Source organism: Falco punctatus (assembly GCF_963210335.1).
Source record: "Falco punctatus genome assembly, chromosome: 4".
Taxonomy (NCBI): domain Eukaryota; kingdom Metazoa; phylum Chordata; class Aves; order Falconiformes; family Falconidae; genus Falco; species Falco punctatus.
Window position 1 is genome coordinate 71006045 of NC_137583.1, and position 16729 is coordinate 71022773.

Below are 16729 nucleotides of genomic sequence, written 5' to 3' on the forward strand. Positions count from 1 at the left end.
AGCCCATCAAGAAAATCCTCCTAAATAGAACAAGAGGTACAAAAAAAGTCCTTGAAAAATCAGTGGTTTATCTTTAGTACTCCATTAAACATTATTAAGAATTCCATTTCAAATATAATTTACATTAATACAGCAATTTAAAAATCATACACACTGCTGGTTTGTATTTTAAGTAAGTTATATAGACTTAATTTAATGCAGCTGTAACAAAAATACATGCATATACCAAGTATCTATTTTGCCATATGCAGTGAGCAAGATTTTCTTTAAATGCAGGATTCCAGAAGACAATTTGAGAATTTAAACAAAAAACCACTTCAGTCTTTTTCAAGTAAAAAAGCCTGAAATATTACAGGAGTTCCTGATAAATTTAGAAGTGTTCACTGCATAAATAAACTGAAAGGAAAACCAGCATCATAAAGGAGAAAGGACATTCAGCTACTACACACCACAGTGAAAATTACAGAAAAGCAGTTACTTTATAGAAGGTCTAGTTTGTTGCATTTCATAACATGTTTTATTAGTTAAGAAATAAAAAATAGACTTTTTCTTTTTTAATATTTCTTCAACTATGACAGAGATGCCATAAATAAAATTTTCTTTTTAGAACTCTCCAAAGTGCATTTAGTGGGTTTTAGCACGTCCAAAACATCAAACTTTTTGTATTACAGAATGTAAATAAACTGTATATATTTGTCACATAATCATCATCTACTTATGTATTTCAATGACAAAAAAATGAATGTAAAAAAGTCTGTCACTTTGAAGAAAAAGGCACATTTTAAATGTCTTTACCTTGAAAAATTATTTAGGGGCCACCGTATCCTATATGTTAGGTAGTCCAGTTTCGTTCTAATATGCACTAACTAAAAAACATTGGTATTATTCCCACAAAGAGCTAAGAAAGACCCCTTGACTCAAATTCATGTTAAATTTTAACCCAGACTAACTTTTCAGCTTATAAAGAAACTTCTGTTTTTATCAGGTAAAGAGAATACCTTTACAGTCTAAGCAAAAGCATCAGTTTTGCCCTGTAAAGATGCACGACCTTCTTTTTCATGTTATGACAATGAACACTTTTTCCCTGAAAAAAGTTATTTTTTCCCAAAGTGAAAAAACATTCTTATTATTGAGGATAAAGGATGAACTACTTTTCAAGTTTTACATAGATAAAATTTCTAATTCATGTCCAAGCAGAAGTCGTGTTACAGCATAACAATTAATACCTTGCTGAAAAGGGCTAGCTGCAGTCACAGTGGCTCCTGGATTTCTTCCAGCACCAGGCTTTCTTCCCCTCTGACCTGAGTTGTGACCTGCAGATTTCTTCCCTTTACTCTCTGACCCTCTAGCCTCTGAAGAATCTTTTCCACTTGAAACGTGTGTAGAAACTTCCTGGAAATTTGCATTTGTAAATCGAGCTGTGGTATCTTCCAGCCGCTTCAAGGAGCCTGACATGGAGTTGTTGCTAGTGCTCGTGTATGTCTAGCATTTTGATAAAAGAGAGGAAATAAGAGAAAAGAAAGTTAGGTCACACAACAAACTGTAACAAAAGAACTACTTAAAAGAACCTATTCTTTCAAATAAACTTAGAAGTGTTCAAATACCAAGGTGACTGCTAATAGCAGGAGTTATGTAAACTGAATTGCTAAGGTTTTCAGCAAACAACTGAAGTCATAAAACTCATTTTGTGGGGAAAAAAAAAGGCATAATAACATCAGCCTTTTTTGAAATTTTTACTTCACCGAGGTCAATGGATTCATCTCAAATCTATGGTTACACAGTCTTTATATGCTACTTAAATAGAAAATTGTTATTTTACTACTTAAAAATTAAAAAAAAAAGAGACTTTAAATGCTTTTCTGAAAATACAATTTTTATGCAGTTTGTTTCACCAAACTTGTTCCATCAGCTGTGGAACTGATGAAGGCTTCAGAACCTAAGAACTTGCATTTTTAAGCCTTTAGTCTCAACACTGAACAAAAATCAACTCCAACAAGACCAACTGTCCCTTATATCTTCATTTTCCATCATCGCATCAGGATTCCCTGCCATCTGAATCATCCCATTCAGCCAGATCCTTAAGTATCATCAAGTAAAGAAGACATGTGCTATCTATTTGGCCAAGACGTATGCAGGAATGACTGGCTACCCACTACAAACCTGCTGACTGACATGAAGGAGAAATGGTAACATGCTTTTGGGCTCCTAATGCAATTTTTTTCCTCAACCCCTACCCATGCCCAAGAATGGCCCTTCTCCTACACCCATAAACTCTTCACAGGGCTTTCAAAAATGTTACCTTAAGGCCTGTTATTCTTCATTAAATTTTGTCAGAATTGTTCATATTGGTGAACAGTAGTCGAAGTAAGTTCACAGAAAGCAGTGAAACACTGTGCACAGCATTAGGAAATCACACAAAGGTATATAATTGTTTTCATAATAAGTAAAAAAAATAATTTACAATAGCAGAATTTTAATATCAGAAGAAAGAAAATGAAAACAAAATTAGGGAAAAGGAATTAATATTCTACTATTATTTATACTCAAACCAGCTATTAAAATAGCATTATAAGAATAAAGCTTCGTCAACAAAAAATACAGATCAAACCTAGACTTATCTGTTCAAAACGAGGTTACTTTGTTTTTCTGTTGTTTGTAGAAGAGAGTTTACAACAGGATCTAAATGTCTCTATTAAAGACCACATAAACACATACTTCTGAAGACTGAGCATACACACACACTTCCCTTCCCTGATTTGGATGCCTGCTGAACTTAGGCCTACAGCAGAACATTTCTTATCTTTACATACAGCTTTGTACAGCTGTTATAAAATTTTTTCCATATTTTTACTAAAACAGCCAAGACACTTACATAGAACTTACTTTTCAGTTGCAACTGCCAGAAGACAACTAAATATGCAAGCTTTGAGGAAGATGAAAATGTCAATCTATTTGCATAGTGCCCTGTATGAATTGTTATGAACTGCAATAAAAATATATTACGGATTTTCTGAGTAACAGTGAAGAAAAATCAGTTTAAGTCTGTTAAAATACAACGTTAAAAACAATTTACCTCAAATTCATATTACTATACTGGTAAATGTTTCTAATGAAGATGGAGCCAACTTTAAGGTAAGTTTAGTTGTTAACTTTTTGAACTATTACAAAGTCCACAAGTATATTCAATTTTCCCGAAACTGATGCATCATTTGACCTGAGTTAAGAAGCTGTGGTTCAAATCTGGGTCATTTGAACAAAGGGTTTCCAGACATGCATTAACCCAAACCAAATGTCAGGCTTTTTCTAGGATCCAGGATCACTCCTCTTACTCAAAACCTTCCTTTCCTAATTGTTATTTCCTATCCATTCAGTTGAATATTAATTGCAAGGATAACTCTCTATAGGTATCAACAGTCATAGTTTGATGTTATCTAGTACCTCTTCCCATTACTGCACAATCATTTTTTTTAATTTACTGAAATCTATGTGCTTACTCAGAATATCTTGGACACTAACATGATGTAATACACCCCAAGTGAAGTAAAATTGGTATCATTTGGTCAGTATTTCTTTCCACAGGTTATATTCCCTACTTTAAGGAGTTAATCACAACAAAGTGCCCAAATACACATACATTAACTGCTTTGAAAATCCTTGAGATACACAATATCTTGGTAAATGACCTAAGGTAAAACTGCAGCACAAACTTTGTATTATCAAGCTAATTGGTTCATACAATAACCTACCCACCACCAAACAAATTGCTTTTCTAAAATGCTAAGCTCTAGAAGACAAAGGCCTAACAGAACAGTCTCAGAAAAACCTTAGTATGTCATAGAAAAGTTATATTGTTTGTTTGGGTTGGGGTTTTTTGAGGTCATGAGTCAGAGTGGCAGGGAGCAAGGATCTGAGGAGAGAGGCAGAACATCTTTGGTTATTTTCTGCCTGGCTTCAGCTTCTGTGGCCCCCCGAGGCTTACAATTGCTGTCCCCTCCCAGCACGTGCGTTTTAAATGGAATACACTGCTCAAGGCTCCCTGCTTCACCGCTCACACTGCAGTCAGTTATGTTCCTTCATTTCAGTACAGACATACCCCTAAGATGCCCCTGATGTTGCCACTCAACTCCATTCCTTGGTTTATCTGGGAGGACTTGACTCATTTCATGTTAATCCAGTTCTCAAAAAATCAATGATTATTTGACAGTGCAATTTCCAAGCTAACTGTGTGTGTATTAGGGTTCCTTTATGCTTCCCCTAAACCAGTTTGCAGGTCTTTTTCTGAAAAGCATGCCTTCACATTGCTTGGTGCGCAGAATGCTACTGTCATTTTTACACACCCCATATATCACTCTGTGCGCCCTTAAGAATTATACCACCCATCTGTAGCAAGTCCTAGAACTTCTGGAAAAGCTTCGGATTTACAGTAAAAGTGTAATAATCATTCTATACATAGTACATCCCAAGGCTTGAGAAGCCTTTACCCCCATACAGATGTATAAGGTGGTACTCTTGCACAGAGAAGGGATGGACCATGGCAGGTAATCCCCCACCGAAATACCATATGATAAGAGCATAGGCCAAGCAAAAACCAACCAAACCACCCCAAAAAAAAAACCCAAAAAAACCCAAAAAACACGGAAAAAAAATGCTAACATGTACATATACCCCACAGCCCACCATCCCACAAACACCACAGTGCTGCAGGATAGTGATGTTCCGTCATACCAAACAGATACTTCCCTATTCATTCCCTTCCATAACCCACTGCAGCAGGATCTGAGCACCTCTCTTGAGGTGAACTGAGGAGGGTTATCATCATCTCTACTATTACAGAAAAAATTCAGTCAGCTGTATTTCCTGTTTGCAGTATCTTTTATTTAATTACTGACTGCAATTTGAACACAGATACATGTCTTGTGTATCTTTGTGTACATCAATGTTTTGGAGTATCCTTAATTAATAACACATACCTATACCCCCACCCCAATTAAAAAAAAAAAAAAAGTGTAAAGAAAGGACAACTGTGTTCTTCTGGTTGTGTTAAAGCATACACATTTTTGAACTCTTGATACAAGCCAAAGCTAAAACATGAGACAGAAGCTTTCATCAGGACTAAATATAGGACTGATGTCTCTTCCAAACTGAGAGGAACTTAAAACAGCAAAGCAGAAAATTGACTCTTAATTTTTTATTTTTTTATTTTTTTTTTAATAAAAAAAAGAAGAGTTATCAGGAGTTTCAGGAAACCATCAACTATTAAGTCTCACTTAACACAACAGCATCAAAAAGAATACAGCAGAACCAGAAACAAGACTTTCTGATTTATCAGAAGCATGTGTCACAAATAATGGGACATTAACAGGTACACATCCTCAAGTTAATAATCCTACTACTGAGAATGAAGAAATAGCCAAAGCATACTGAAAAACTAAATTTCTTGTTGTGATTCTTGAAGTTGATACCATTAGTTGAGGGAATAATTCCAGAGACTAGAGAAAGTTTCAATTGTTCTACCCTGTCCTGACAAGATCTTGGCGTACCATATGCAAACAGACACATTTGCTGAATACTGCATCTCAGCAATCAAACTACATACAGTTAACACAAGCTTCAGCATCTTTACTAAAAAACAAGCTCTGCACTGGTGGCTAATTAATTCAAACCATGATTCCTCAACTCAGATGTCAAACATTTCCACACGAATGAGACAAAAATTCTACAACTCTGAACTCCTAAAACCCATTTCTCAATACTGCTGCCCACTCTGTAATGTCATGACTATTGTTATTTTTTTGGTGGATAGTAAAAGCAATTCTTGTATAGTACAATGAAAACTGTCATTATTTAACCCTCCACGTTGTCCCTTGAGTTAGGTATTTGCTAGCACATTACAGGAAGGAAAGACCACAGAACCTAATAGCACAAACTGCTAAAAAGCAATGGGATATTACAAGCACAGTGAATTTCAAAGGCAAGATTTTCTAAAACTTCTCTAATTATTAAACACAAGTCAATGAAATAAAACTTATTGGAGTACCAGTGGCACCTGACTGGGGTCATTAATCACTTGCTATTCAATTACAAAACTCTAAGCCTTTGTCCATATGATAAACCTCAAAGTATTTTAGGATTTTACATTATAGGAAAAAGTATCAAGTGTGCTTGATACAGCATCTATGTCATTATGAAGTTCCTGTATACAGAGTGGAATGATCACAACAAGAAATTTCAACATAAGCAGCTGAAGTGGAAAAGGATGAAAATACATTGACTTACTTTCTCTGTAGTTACAGTAAGAGATGGAACCAAGGATGGCGAGGACTCCGACTGCTTCTTATATTTTTGCTTGTGTTTATCTTTCTCTTTGTATTTCTATAAGTTATAAAAGAAAATATAACCTAAATTCAGCTTCATCTTTAACATAACCCATCTTATTTAGCATCAAGCATCATCAAAAGATAAGAGATGGTAATAATGTTCTGTGCTATTTTAATGGAAACAACACTAATGTTTTGAAATTTTAATAATACAATTTTATAAAAGCAAATCAAGTATTTAATTTGCTTTCAAAGTACAAACTGAAATTCTTCAATTATAGCCAGCATTTATGAAACCACTGTTGTTAGTAATATCCATCTTCCCAATGATCAATTAATCAACAAAAGAAAATGGATTAAAAACAGACATGGCTTCTGCTTCAGAGATCTTCCTGCATTTCTCACCAAAGATTTCTATCTTCCTGCATTTCCATACCTGCACAGTATTTTTTCTTGGGATACTACTGTAAATTAATGCAAGGTTTTAGCTTTGGCTCCCCTACTGACATCTCCACGCAGAAGAATGAAACTTGATTCAGATTTTCTTTCCAGAAAGGTGCATATAGTTTACATACTAAATAAGTATCTTCTTCCATGTTAAACTGAACAAAATACCAAAAGCTATACAAATCAAGTGTGCTTTCTCAAGAGGCTGAGAATTTAGGTTTTTGTTTGTTTGTTTTAAAAAAACACAACACGAAGCATTGGCAGTGTGAATGAAATTGTGCAGAAAGAAAAAATAATTTCTTAACCCAGAGCCTTCGGAATATAATAGAAGCCTTCCATACTGATAGAAATCAATTCAGAGAGGATTACAGAAGCAGAATGAAAATGGATTTGTATAAATAAGTCAGGCAAATACAAAAAAAATACAGTCTAACAAAATTAACAATTCAAGTTATAATACAGAAGTTCAGTACTTTTACCAATTTAATCAAAAACAAGTCTACATAGTCACTTTTTCCTTAGCATCCTAACATGGTTTATTTAGACAGTCACCATCACAACATGCAGAGAAACTGCAGGTGTGAGAGAAAAGTTACTTGTAAGCTACTGGCACTGAAGTATTTTGCTTCTTTAACTACGTATTTGTGGAAATTTTGTGTACTCAAACAAAACTCGGTAGAACAACATGATCTACTGCTATTTGTCAGAATGAGTGCTTCAACAGAAAGCTACCAAAAAAAAATGCATACGTACGGATTGACACAAGGGGTTTAAAACTCCCACTGAGCAGCTTGAAAAGATGAGGAAGACAACTTAAAATGTTAAAAGTCTGAATAGCTTTATGAAACTCAGTAACTGTTTTGAATCTTAAAAATAATCCATGCTGATCCTTCTCTAATTATCAAAATTATTATCCAGACCCTCAAAAGAAAACTTAATTTTGTTCAACAGCAACTGCACAACCACTCTCACCAAGCACCAGGACGGGATCTAATTTGTGCATACTCTATTCAGGTATCACCAAGTACCAGCTTTCTGTTTCAATCACAGTGGAAGAAATACAGCTAGAAAGATGCTGATAACACACCAGTGCTTCACCACTGCTGAGCAGCGCCTGCACAGCATCAAGGCTGTCCCTCCAACATTCCCCCCTCACCAGCAGGCTAGGGTGTGGGCAAGGTCTGGGGAAGGGACACAGCCAGGACAGCTGACCCAAACTGACCAAAGGGATATTCCGTAACATATGATGCCTGCTCAGCAATAAAAGCTAAGAGAAAGGGGGGGGGGGGGGAGGGTGTATAGGGGGGAGCACATTCATTATTTATGACATTTGTCTTCCAGAGTAACTAGTACACCTACCAAAGCCCTGCTTCCCAGGAAGTGCTGGACATGGACATCACCTGCTGCTGAGCAGACTGTAACATCTTTCGTTTTCCTTCACTTCCACACACCACCTTTGTTACTGCTTTATTAAACTGCCTTCACCTTGACCCACAAGTTTTTTTCATCTTATTTTCTCCCCCCCACCCTATCGTGCTGAGGAGGGGCATGATAAGAGTGGGCTTGGTGGGCACATGGCATCCAGCCAAGATCAAACCACCACAATTTAATGTAGGCTTGTTGAGGTTGCTATAGATCAGGGAGGTTCTTTTTGTTTTGATTTGGTTTTTTGTGGAGGGGGGTGGTTTTGTTTGGGTCTTTTTAGACCTGGAAAATATACATTTGAAATTTAAAAAGATATGGAGAAGAGGGATTCAAATACGCTGCACAGACTTTTCAATAATTTCTTAAATGTGACAGTCCCAAAAATATTATCTATACTGCCAGAAAACAAGCAGGGAGCAAGACAAAACAGAAGCATCTACACCCACAACTGCCATGTTATCCACCAGATCTGTTGATCCAAAAGCCTTTCATCAGTGCCAGCTATGCTAGCTACCCAGCTTACTATACCATCAGTGTACATGTTTAGATAAACCTGAGTAACAATTTCACTGACCCCCAAACAAGCTTCAAGAAGGAAGTTACAAAATAGAAACCTAAGCCACTGTCCAAGTTTCCTTAGCTTTCATCATTTTACTAGGCAATTCAAATCACACAAAAGAAATTTTTTTATTTATAATTTTGGAGCCAAGAGGCAATGACTTTAATATGCTTTAAGATGAAACTTCACAGCAGTATCAGTAAACAATGGGAAACATTTAAATGAACATGTTTTACAACTCTTCTGTTGACTTTCTAGTGTTTTTACTTTCAGTGTTAATTTTGTCTGAAAGGACAGAAATACAGAATTCTGATCAAAGGACAGTCAGGAGGACTTCGACATTCCATTCAACATTCTGTTAACGGACTAAAGTCACTTTGATAGTAGCCTCAACAGAGAAGGATGTGTCAAGATGGAAAAAAGTAATACAAGAACAGGGACAAGGAAAGGGTCATAAATGACTACGAGCCTGGAAAGAACATGCTTTAAGTTCTATAAAGCGAAGCATCAGCAACCATATCAAATTCCTCTCCCAGATCCAAAACAACGCAAAGTTTGCCAGGACAGCTTACCAATATTACAGCTTACCACGCTGGGCCACTGGAGGGGTACCCCACCCAAAGGCCTTTTGCATACAAAGATCTCATCCACAGGAACTCTACTGGTTTAAACCCACATTCCCTCCTCCTTTTAGGTTATACCTCCTCTAACACTCTCTCCTCTTTTTTTTTCTTTTTCTCTTGTTTTTTCTTCCTAAGGGAAGTTCAGAAGTCCTATTCTGAATACGAATTGACTCCAGATGCAAATAACAAAGAAGTGGAGAACATTTCACTGCAAGAAAACCTTTGAAAGGAATGCTCAGGTTTTACACTGATAAAATAAAAATTTCAGCAACAACCTGCTGAGATGAAGAGATTTAGTTCCCAACAAAGTGACTCCTTGGAGTTGCACCCTCTTCTCAACATAAAAGATGCATACAAAGCATTAGAGTTCTGAAATACCCACTTTTGGATCCAGAAAAGGAACAACAGAGGAACATGAATTCCCACAATATTTAACAAATATCACAGCTTTCAGTCAAGTCTGTCTCAAAGGACACACAAAGTAGCCATCTTCCCTACTGCCAGAAAAAGAACAAACAAAACAGCTGGCCCTCCACAAAGTCACTGCATGCTTCACTTTTGTAAGACCTCTTCTGATCAGCCACAGCTCTAAAAACAAAACAAAAAAACCCACAACACAGCAGCAGCTCACTAAGATAACATCCACTCAGAAAGCCATGTGGAAACCCACCATTCTAAGGAAGGTAACAATATCAAACGTCTGATCTTTTATAAGCTTTACTGTATGGATAAAAAGGGCAGAAATTACTCTTAACAAGGACTGAAAATAATATTGCTAGTAAGTGAAAGCTAAGGGAACCCTGACGGCAGACAGAACCCATGTATCTCATTTATATACTCAGACTTAAATTTTTTTAAAGATTCATAGGCATACATTGAGATGTTGCCAACATCTGTAGTTCAACATAGTTGCCGAGCTGAAAAATGCAATGCTACATTCCATAAAACCAGAACTTGGTAGAAGAAACATTCCAAGGAAAAATACATCAAAAAACTACAAGGCCAACTACAAAATTGACAAAGGAAGCTTCAGTCTTGGCTCACAAATAGGGTTGGTCACAGACCAGATACAGGTAGGTCCTGAAACCTTTCTTACTTTAAGAAACATAAGGCTTGATTGCCACGCAGCTGCCTGGAACTTGAAGAGCTCTGATTTATGATGTAGCAAAATACCAATACAAAATATCTTGAGTTCATATGTCGTATCAATCAGAAAGCTTTATTTATCACTAGGGATCTCATTTTTTGCTTTTGTTTCTTGGCTAAAGAATTATGTAATATCTTCTTAATTCCAAGAGCTACATGCTGCAAGATAATGAAACAAATACAGCGCCAAGATTTCTGGAATTCTATAGCACCTTCTGCACATTGCCCTCTTGTGGGGTAGGGGGGTGGAAAGGGAAAAAAGCACATTTTCGTTTCTTCTATTTCTTCCACAAAGATCCAATCTACAAAATTATTACATAATATGATTTCACAAATATAGTTTGGTTCCATGTCTTTGGGTTTTTAGTTCATTTACACATTGGATCACTCTGAAGATCAGCACTTGCTCGTTCATTAACATACTTTCAGAGGGAACATTTATCAGACTACTGAATCAAAGTATCATATCATTGAAATATCAAATTAAGGATACATGTATAATTTTATCTTAGCTCTGATCTGTTACCAACAAAATACATGTCATCGAATCTATCCTTCCACAGTTTGGACCTCATGCCTGGGAAGACTAAGTAATGGAAGAGAATGATAACTTTTCCAGTACAGATGGAACGGATGAGTTTAATGGCATTATTAATTCATAAATATCCACCTGGAAGTGTCATTTAACTTTTTCAATGTATTTACACTTATTGGCAATTTATTTTTGTCTCAGGAATACTGAGACAAACTCCTGCAAAGAGGTTTCCACAGTACTTCATTTCATTAAACTACGTGATGAAGTTCACTGCTACCAAGGGGGGGGTGGTGTGTTGAGTTTCCCAACCCCTCTCTCACCTTTCTCACGTTGCTTAGCTTGTCAGACCTTCTGTGTGCCAATTCAAACTGCTAAAACAGCAGCAACAAAAACCAAAGTGCATTGTTTTCTGCTCTTTTAGCAAGTTAGGTTAGTTCAGTGAAGGAGCATGAGAGATTGACAGTAGCAAAGACAAGAAGAGGTACATGCAGAACAGAGGAGCAAGAGCTCACCTGCCCAGGAAACAAGATACTAACTTCTATTTTGAAAGAATTAAAACATATGCATGCTATCAGCAAGCACTAGTGCTCATCCCTTTAGACAAAAGTGCTTGGACTGATCTTGAAGTATTCCATTTTTATCCCCTTCTCTATTACAAAAACAGTAACCCCCCACCACCTTTAGTTGTCCCAAGTTTTCAAACCTTAACAATACTTTCAAATCTATTTTCCTTAGTGATTCTTATAAACAAAATCATTTGAATGTCTAAATGACTGATTTTTCCTCTGCTGTTTTTTGACTCCTTCAAATAATTTCAACATATCAGAACATTCTATTAGCACAGAGTACTCAGATTTGTGCTTTTGTCACTTACGGATTTTCTGCACTTTCTGTCACTGAAGCTTGTAAATCCAGAGCTGTCACCATCAACACTAATAAAAGGTTAATAGAAAGCTGTCCATAGTTCTTGCTAATCCCATATACAAGACCTGCTTGGCCTCTTATTCGTAACTAGTAGCTATGAGCAATATAACCACAACAATCCCAGAATGAAAGATGCCCGTGGTCCACAAGTTTCAAATTCAAATTCTGATTTACCTTGTTCTGACAAGAGCAACCCTAGCTCAGACATTCACCTATCTAACACTTTATACAGTATAACCCACAGCAGGAAAATTAAACACAGTAGCAGCATTGCTGCAGTCACAGTAATAAAAGAATATAGGCACAGGACAGTTTACAGGGAGAGGCGGAACACTACCGCCAGCATTATTCAAATACATACATATTCAGCTCTAAGCATGGAACTTGTTCTGAAGTACCAATCCTTGATACAGTTCTCGAAATCCTCACTTCAACACAGGGGTAATGGTCAGAATTTTAACCATCAGTGGTAAAAAGACTCAAGAATCAATGATAAAAATGCCAGCCAAAGTTTCTCTTAGGTGCAAGACTGACGCACAACTCTTATTGAGAATAAGCTACTCTTCTTTTGATATTTAACATTAAAATACGCTTTTTCTCTTATTTACACAGTTTAATATTAATGGTTGGTGATGGACGCTCAGCACTAAACACTGGAGCAGCACTTTATAACTTCAAAAATGGTGCAAAATAAACTACATCAAAGCAACTGTTTATCGCCCATGCTTACCCTCATTTATTCCTATAAAAACTGTAAGTATTTAAAACTTTAAAATATGTATTATGTTACATATGTATTATGTTACATATTGTAAAATGCTCCACTGTCTGCAAGGTAACTTAAAGATATCTATCAAATATATCCATCAAGAAATAGGCAAATAGAATGGCAAGCAAAAGGAATACATTTAATTTTCCTAGCTCAGTCAGCTTAACATTGCAGATCACCTTTAACTGCATATGGTCTACCAGCACACAAACCACTGTACCCCATGAACAGCAAATACATACAACTTTATTAAAAAGTTACCAAGATTACCTTCTAGAAAACTGTTAGAAAGTCAACATAAAGTACTAATAATGTTATAATCTAGGAACCAAAGCAAAGAAAAATAGTGTCTTAAAGCACCTTTCGCATACATCTCTCACAGTTATAGCTACAGAAGTGTAGGAAGATAAACTGCTCAAACAGAAACAAAAATCAAGCAGCAATCTTAATGACATACTTTTAATGTTCAGGTGTCATCTAGTTTTCAAATTAAGACAAACAATGAAGCATGAAATGTTCATGTTCTTTGAAGTTCAGCTTACCTCTTACCCCAGTGGTTCAAAGTTACTCTATCTTAAAATGTGGTGGAGTACAAACATCGAGGACTGAAGTAAATGATGCTACAATACACCAAACTTGTAGAAAGATCAAAATCATAATCAGACAAAAAGTTGTTTTCTTAAAATTTTGTGAAGATATTGATGAAACTGAAGTAATATGTAAAAATAGCATAAATAATAAAAAGCAAAATAAGTAACACCTAATAATACCTCAAATATATCATTGCTATTTTTCAATTAAACAGGAAGTCTTTTGGTTGATCCCTGCATCCTAAGGAAAACATTCAGACTAACAATGTGCTTTTTCTTTAACAAACTACAACTCTTGTTTGAGGAGCATACTAAAAACTTACTACAGTAGAGATCTACTCAAATTTCTGATTCTCCTAGTGTTGCTCTAGAGACACCTATAAAAACCACAGCGAAGCAGTAGCTCCATGACAGAAACAAAAAAATAATACAACTTCTTCAGATAAATGCTTCAGGGTTTTGCCATCCATGGAATTTCAGTGTTACAGTCTACAGAGACAATTATCGCTATTACTAAACACTATTAGTTCATGTACAGGTTCTGCTGTGGCAAAATTTTGAGATTGTTTTCTTTCACGGTGAGAAGCAGAAGACTGAAATGTGTACTTGGAAGGGAAAAAGGACAGCTGCAACTAATGCAGTCTTACAAAACTCTACACCTTACAGAGTAGCTTTTAGGTATACCTGAAGTGGTGTGTTTGTCATTTTGATTTTGTAATAATTAACTAATCCCAGGTGCCAAGCTTAATACTATTATTACATGTTGTTTCTGCTAAGGTACACCAAAAGCATTACTCTTTTTTTTTTTTTTTTTTTTCTCCGTAATATACATGATGCGTTACTGTAAGGTTAGAAAAATATAAGGTAGTCAAATCAATAATTCTGAGATAAGCATGATAATGGAAACAGAAGTTCTACTTTTCCTCTTACTAAAATAAAAGGTAAATAAAAACAAGCTTATCTGCTTACATAGCTCTTCCTCACCTCCATAAGAGATCATTTTGATGTGCCGTCTCTACCAAGTGGTGCAAACTCCAGTAGATTGCTTACAGTTTATTATCAGGCTGACACAGAATAAGCACAAGTCAACACAGAACTTTAGCAGGCAACAAGTCAAACAGCAAGAGGCCACCTTTGCTCTTAATCCCGCAGACTTTAAAAATATATATTATTGAATACACTCAAGAGTAGCTTTCTAATGAAATTTGGTTTACACAGTCACACTCTGTAAGTCCTCCCAAATAACTAGGCTTTCAACACAATTTGACATGAAGAGATACAGTAAAAAAGAAAAATTACACTCCTACACAGTCAGTAAATAACAGGTGTCCAGAAACAGAAATACTGTTCACTGGCATCAACAGTAAAAGACTGGAGTACGAAGTCACCCCTTTTTGAAGACCAGGGAACCCACACAAAAACTCAGTTTTAGAAAACAGGTTCTGCAGCTCATAGATAGGATATTAAAGACCATCTCTACACCAAGCTACATATGGTATATGCTTACTGACCAGTTTTTAAAGCTGTTTAAAGGCATCCTTCTTTCCCTCTGACTGAACAGAGTTTGAAGAAGTCAACTTGGATACACATCACTGTTAGTATCCATACCACACAACTGTCATTTGAATAATATTTATCTTCAATAATTAAAATTGAAGTAATTCTGAAGTGGTTGCAGAACAGTTCTAGTTATGTTTAGCAGTCCTACAATTTTGCCTCATGTGTCAAGAACAGCTGAGAGGATCAAACAGTCAGACCTACTAAACTGATCAACAAAAACTTTAAAAAATTAATGAAAATGCAGTGGGACCGTGGGATACTGCATTACTGAGATGAGTCTGGAGCTGTCTTGCCCATAAGTTGCTGCACAAATATTCAAATAACATCATTAAGTTTATGAAGTGAGGCAATTAACAGAGGAATGACATAATTAGAATTGCCTTCACTACACTGTTTTATACAGTACTATAAAATGACTCTTCAGGACTAAATCAGAACTTTCATTCTTTTTTCTTAAGAGAGGAAAAAAAGGAAACCATTGTTTATTCAGCTGACTGGTAATCCAAAGAACCGCAGTCTGTTCCTGGTTTGGCCACAGGATCTTATGTGATGAGTGGCAGGTCAACTTTTATGTTTTCACAGTCGGTTTATTCAGATAGCAAGGAATACATAATGAACGCTTGATCTGAGTGTTTAAAACTCCATTTTTAACAGCCTACATAGAGTATTAAAATACATTTGAAAGCATCAAATGCCTTTCTCCCAAATGAAATTCATAGCCCTGACGTATGAATGTAGGCTTACAACATGTTGGGAAAGTTTGGCCAGTTCAGAAGGCAATTCACAAACCAACATGCCACTACTCTATGGAAATTTTCAATGAGTACAAGTGTGCTTCAAATTTTCCCTTCTTATGGGCCTAACAACCAAACTCACACCTACAGTGGAACATGGTGAATGTCACACACTGCTTCAAACTCTTCTCAGAAGTTCCAAGTTTCTCCCCTCAAAATCAGAGAAGGTGTAATGTTTAAGAACAGGACAAGCAGCAAGAAGATGTCCATAATGAATTCCCTTTAGCAGTAGCTCAGTGTTTAGCACACCTGTCCCATCTCCTGCATCTTTAGGTTCTCCTCTGACACCCTCCAGCTTCAGTAATAGTGCCCTGGGGCTCATCATCACTATTTTGCTTTTCTTGCCTCTTCAGTCACCACTTCTTTCACATTTACAGTCTTCAGTCACATGCCCATCTTTGTTTAATTTGCATCATATAAGCCATCACAGTGAGGAGTTTTAGATTTCCCCTTCCTCCTCAGCCAAGACCAAAGCACTTTAGAAGAAAAGGAATTTGTCCAATTCAGCTGCCATATAGTAGTTACTATGTAGTAAATTCACATTTTTCATAAACCAAACATATAATGCTAATTGTCACATAAGTGGCAAGAAAGACTTCCTTTACAAAAGGTCAACCCCAGACATGTTAGGTTCCCTCTTTAGTCCCTTCCAAAGATAAGGTCATTCACACAAGTCATTCTTTAACTACAGAACATGTAAGACTGAAATCACCAAACAAAAAATCTGTAGCCACAAAAAGTTAGGTGATTAACAGTTTTAGGAAACTGCAACTTTTTTCACCACTTGGTGCTTTTTACTAGAATTGTATTTTGTTATTATACAAAATATAAAGAAAATTAAACTTGGTAAGTGAACATGCTATAACATGCCATGAGAACCAATGAATGTCAAATAATTGGCTAATGCTTCAAACTGCATTGCTTCACTTGGTATTACAGGTCATGAGATCTTCTGGATTACCATGCTGCAGTTCACGAAAGGTAGAAGAAACCTTAATATCCAATTTCTAGAAAACTTCAAGTCACAGAAAAAGGCCAGG

The 16729-nt window shown here is 36.2% G+C and overlaps 1 protein-coding gene across 3 annotated transcripts in view; it reads right to left on the bottom strand.

Moving 5' to 3' along the window:
• MLLT10 (MLLT10 histone lysine methyltransferase DOT1L cofactor) overlaps nucleotides 1-16729 on the bottom strand; it is a 129665-nt gene that overhangs the window by 64449 nt on the left and 48487 nt on the right. For all 3 annotated transcript variants that reach the window (XM_080382345.1, XM_080382343.1, XM_080382344.1), the window contains 2 exons: nucleotides 6277-6372; nucleotides 1227-1482 (listed from right to left, as the gene is read on the bottom strand). In XM_080382345.1, the coding sequence (XP_080238471.1) occupies nucleotides 1227-1482; nucleotides 6277-6372 (352 nt within the window). The remainder of the gene's footprint in view (nucleotides 1-1226; nucleotides 1483-6276; nucleotides 6373-16729) is intronic.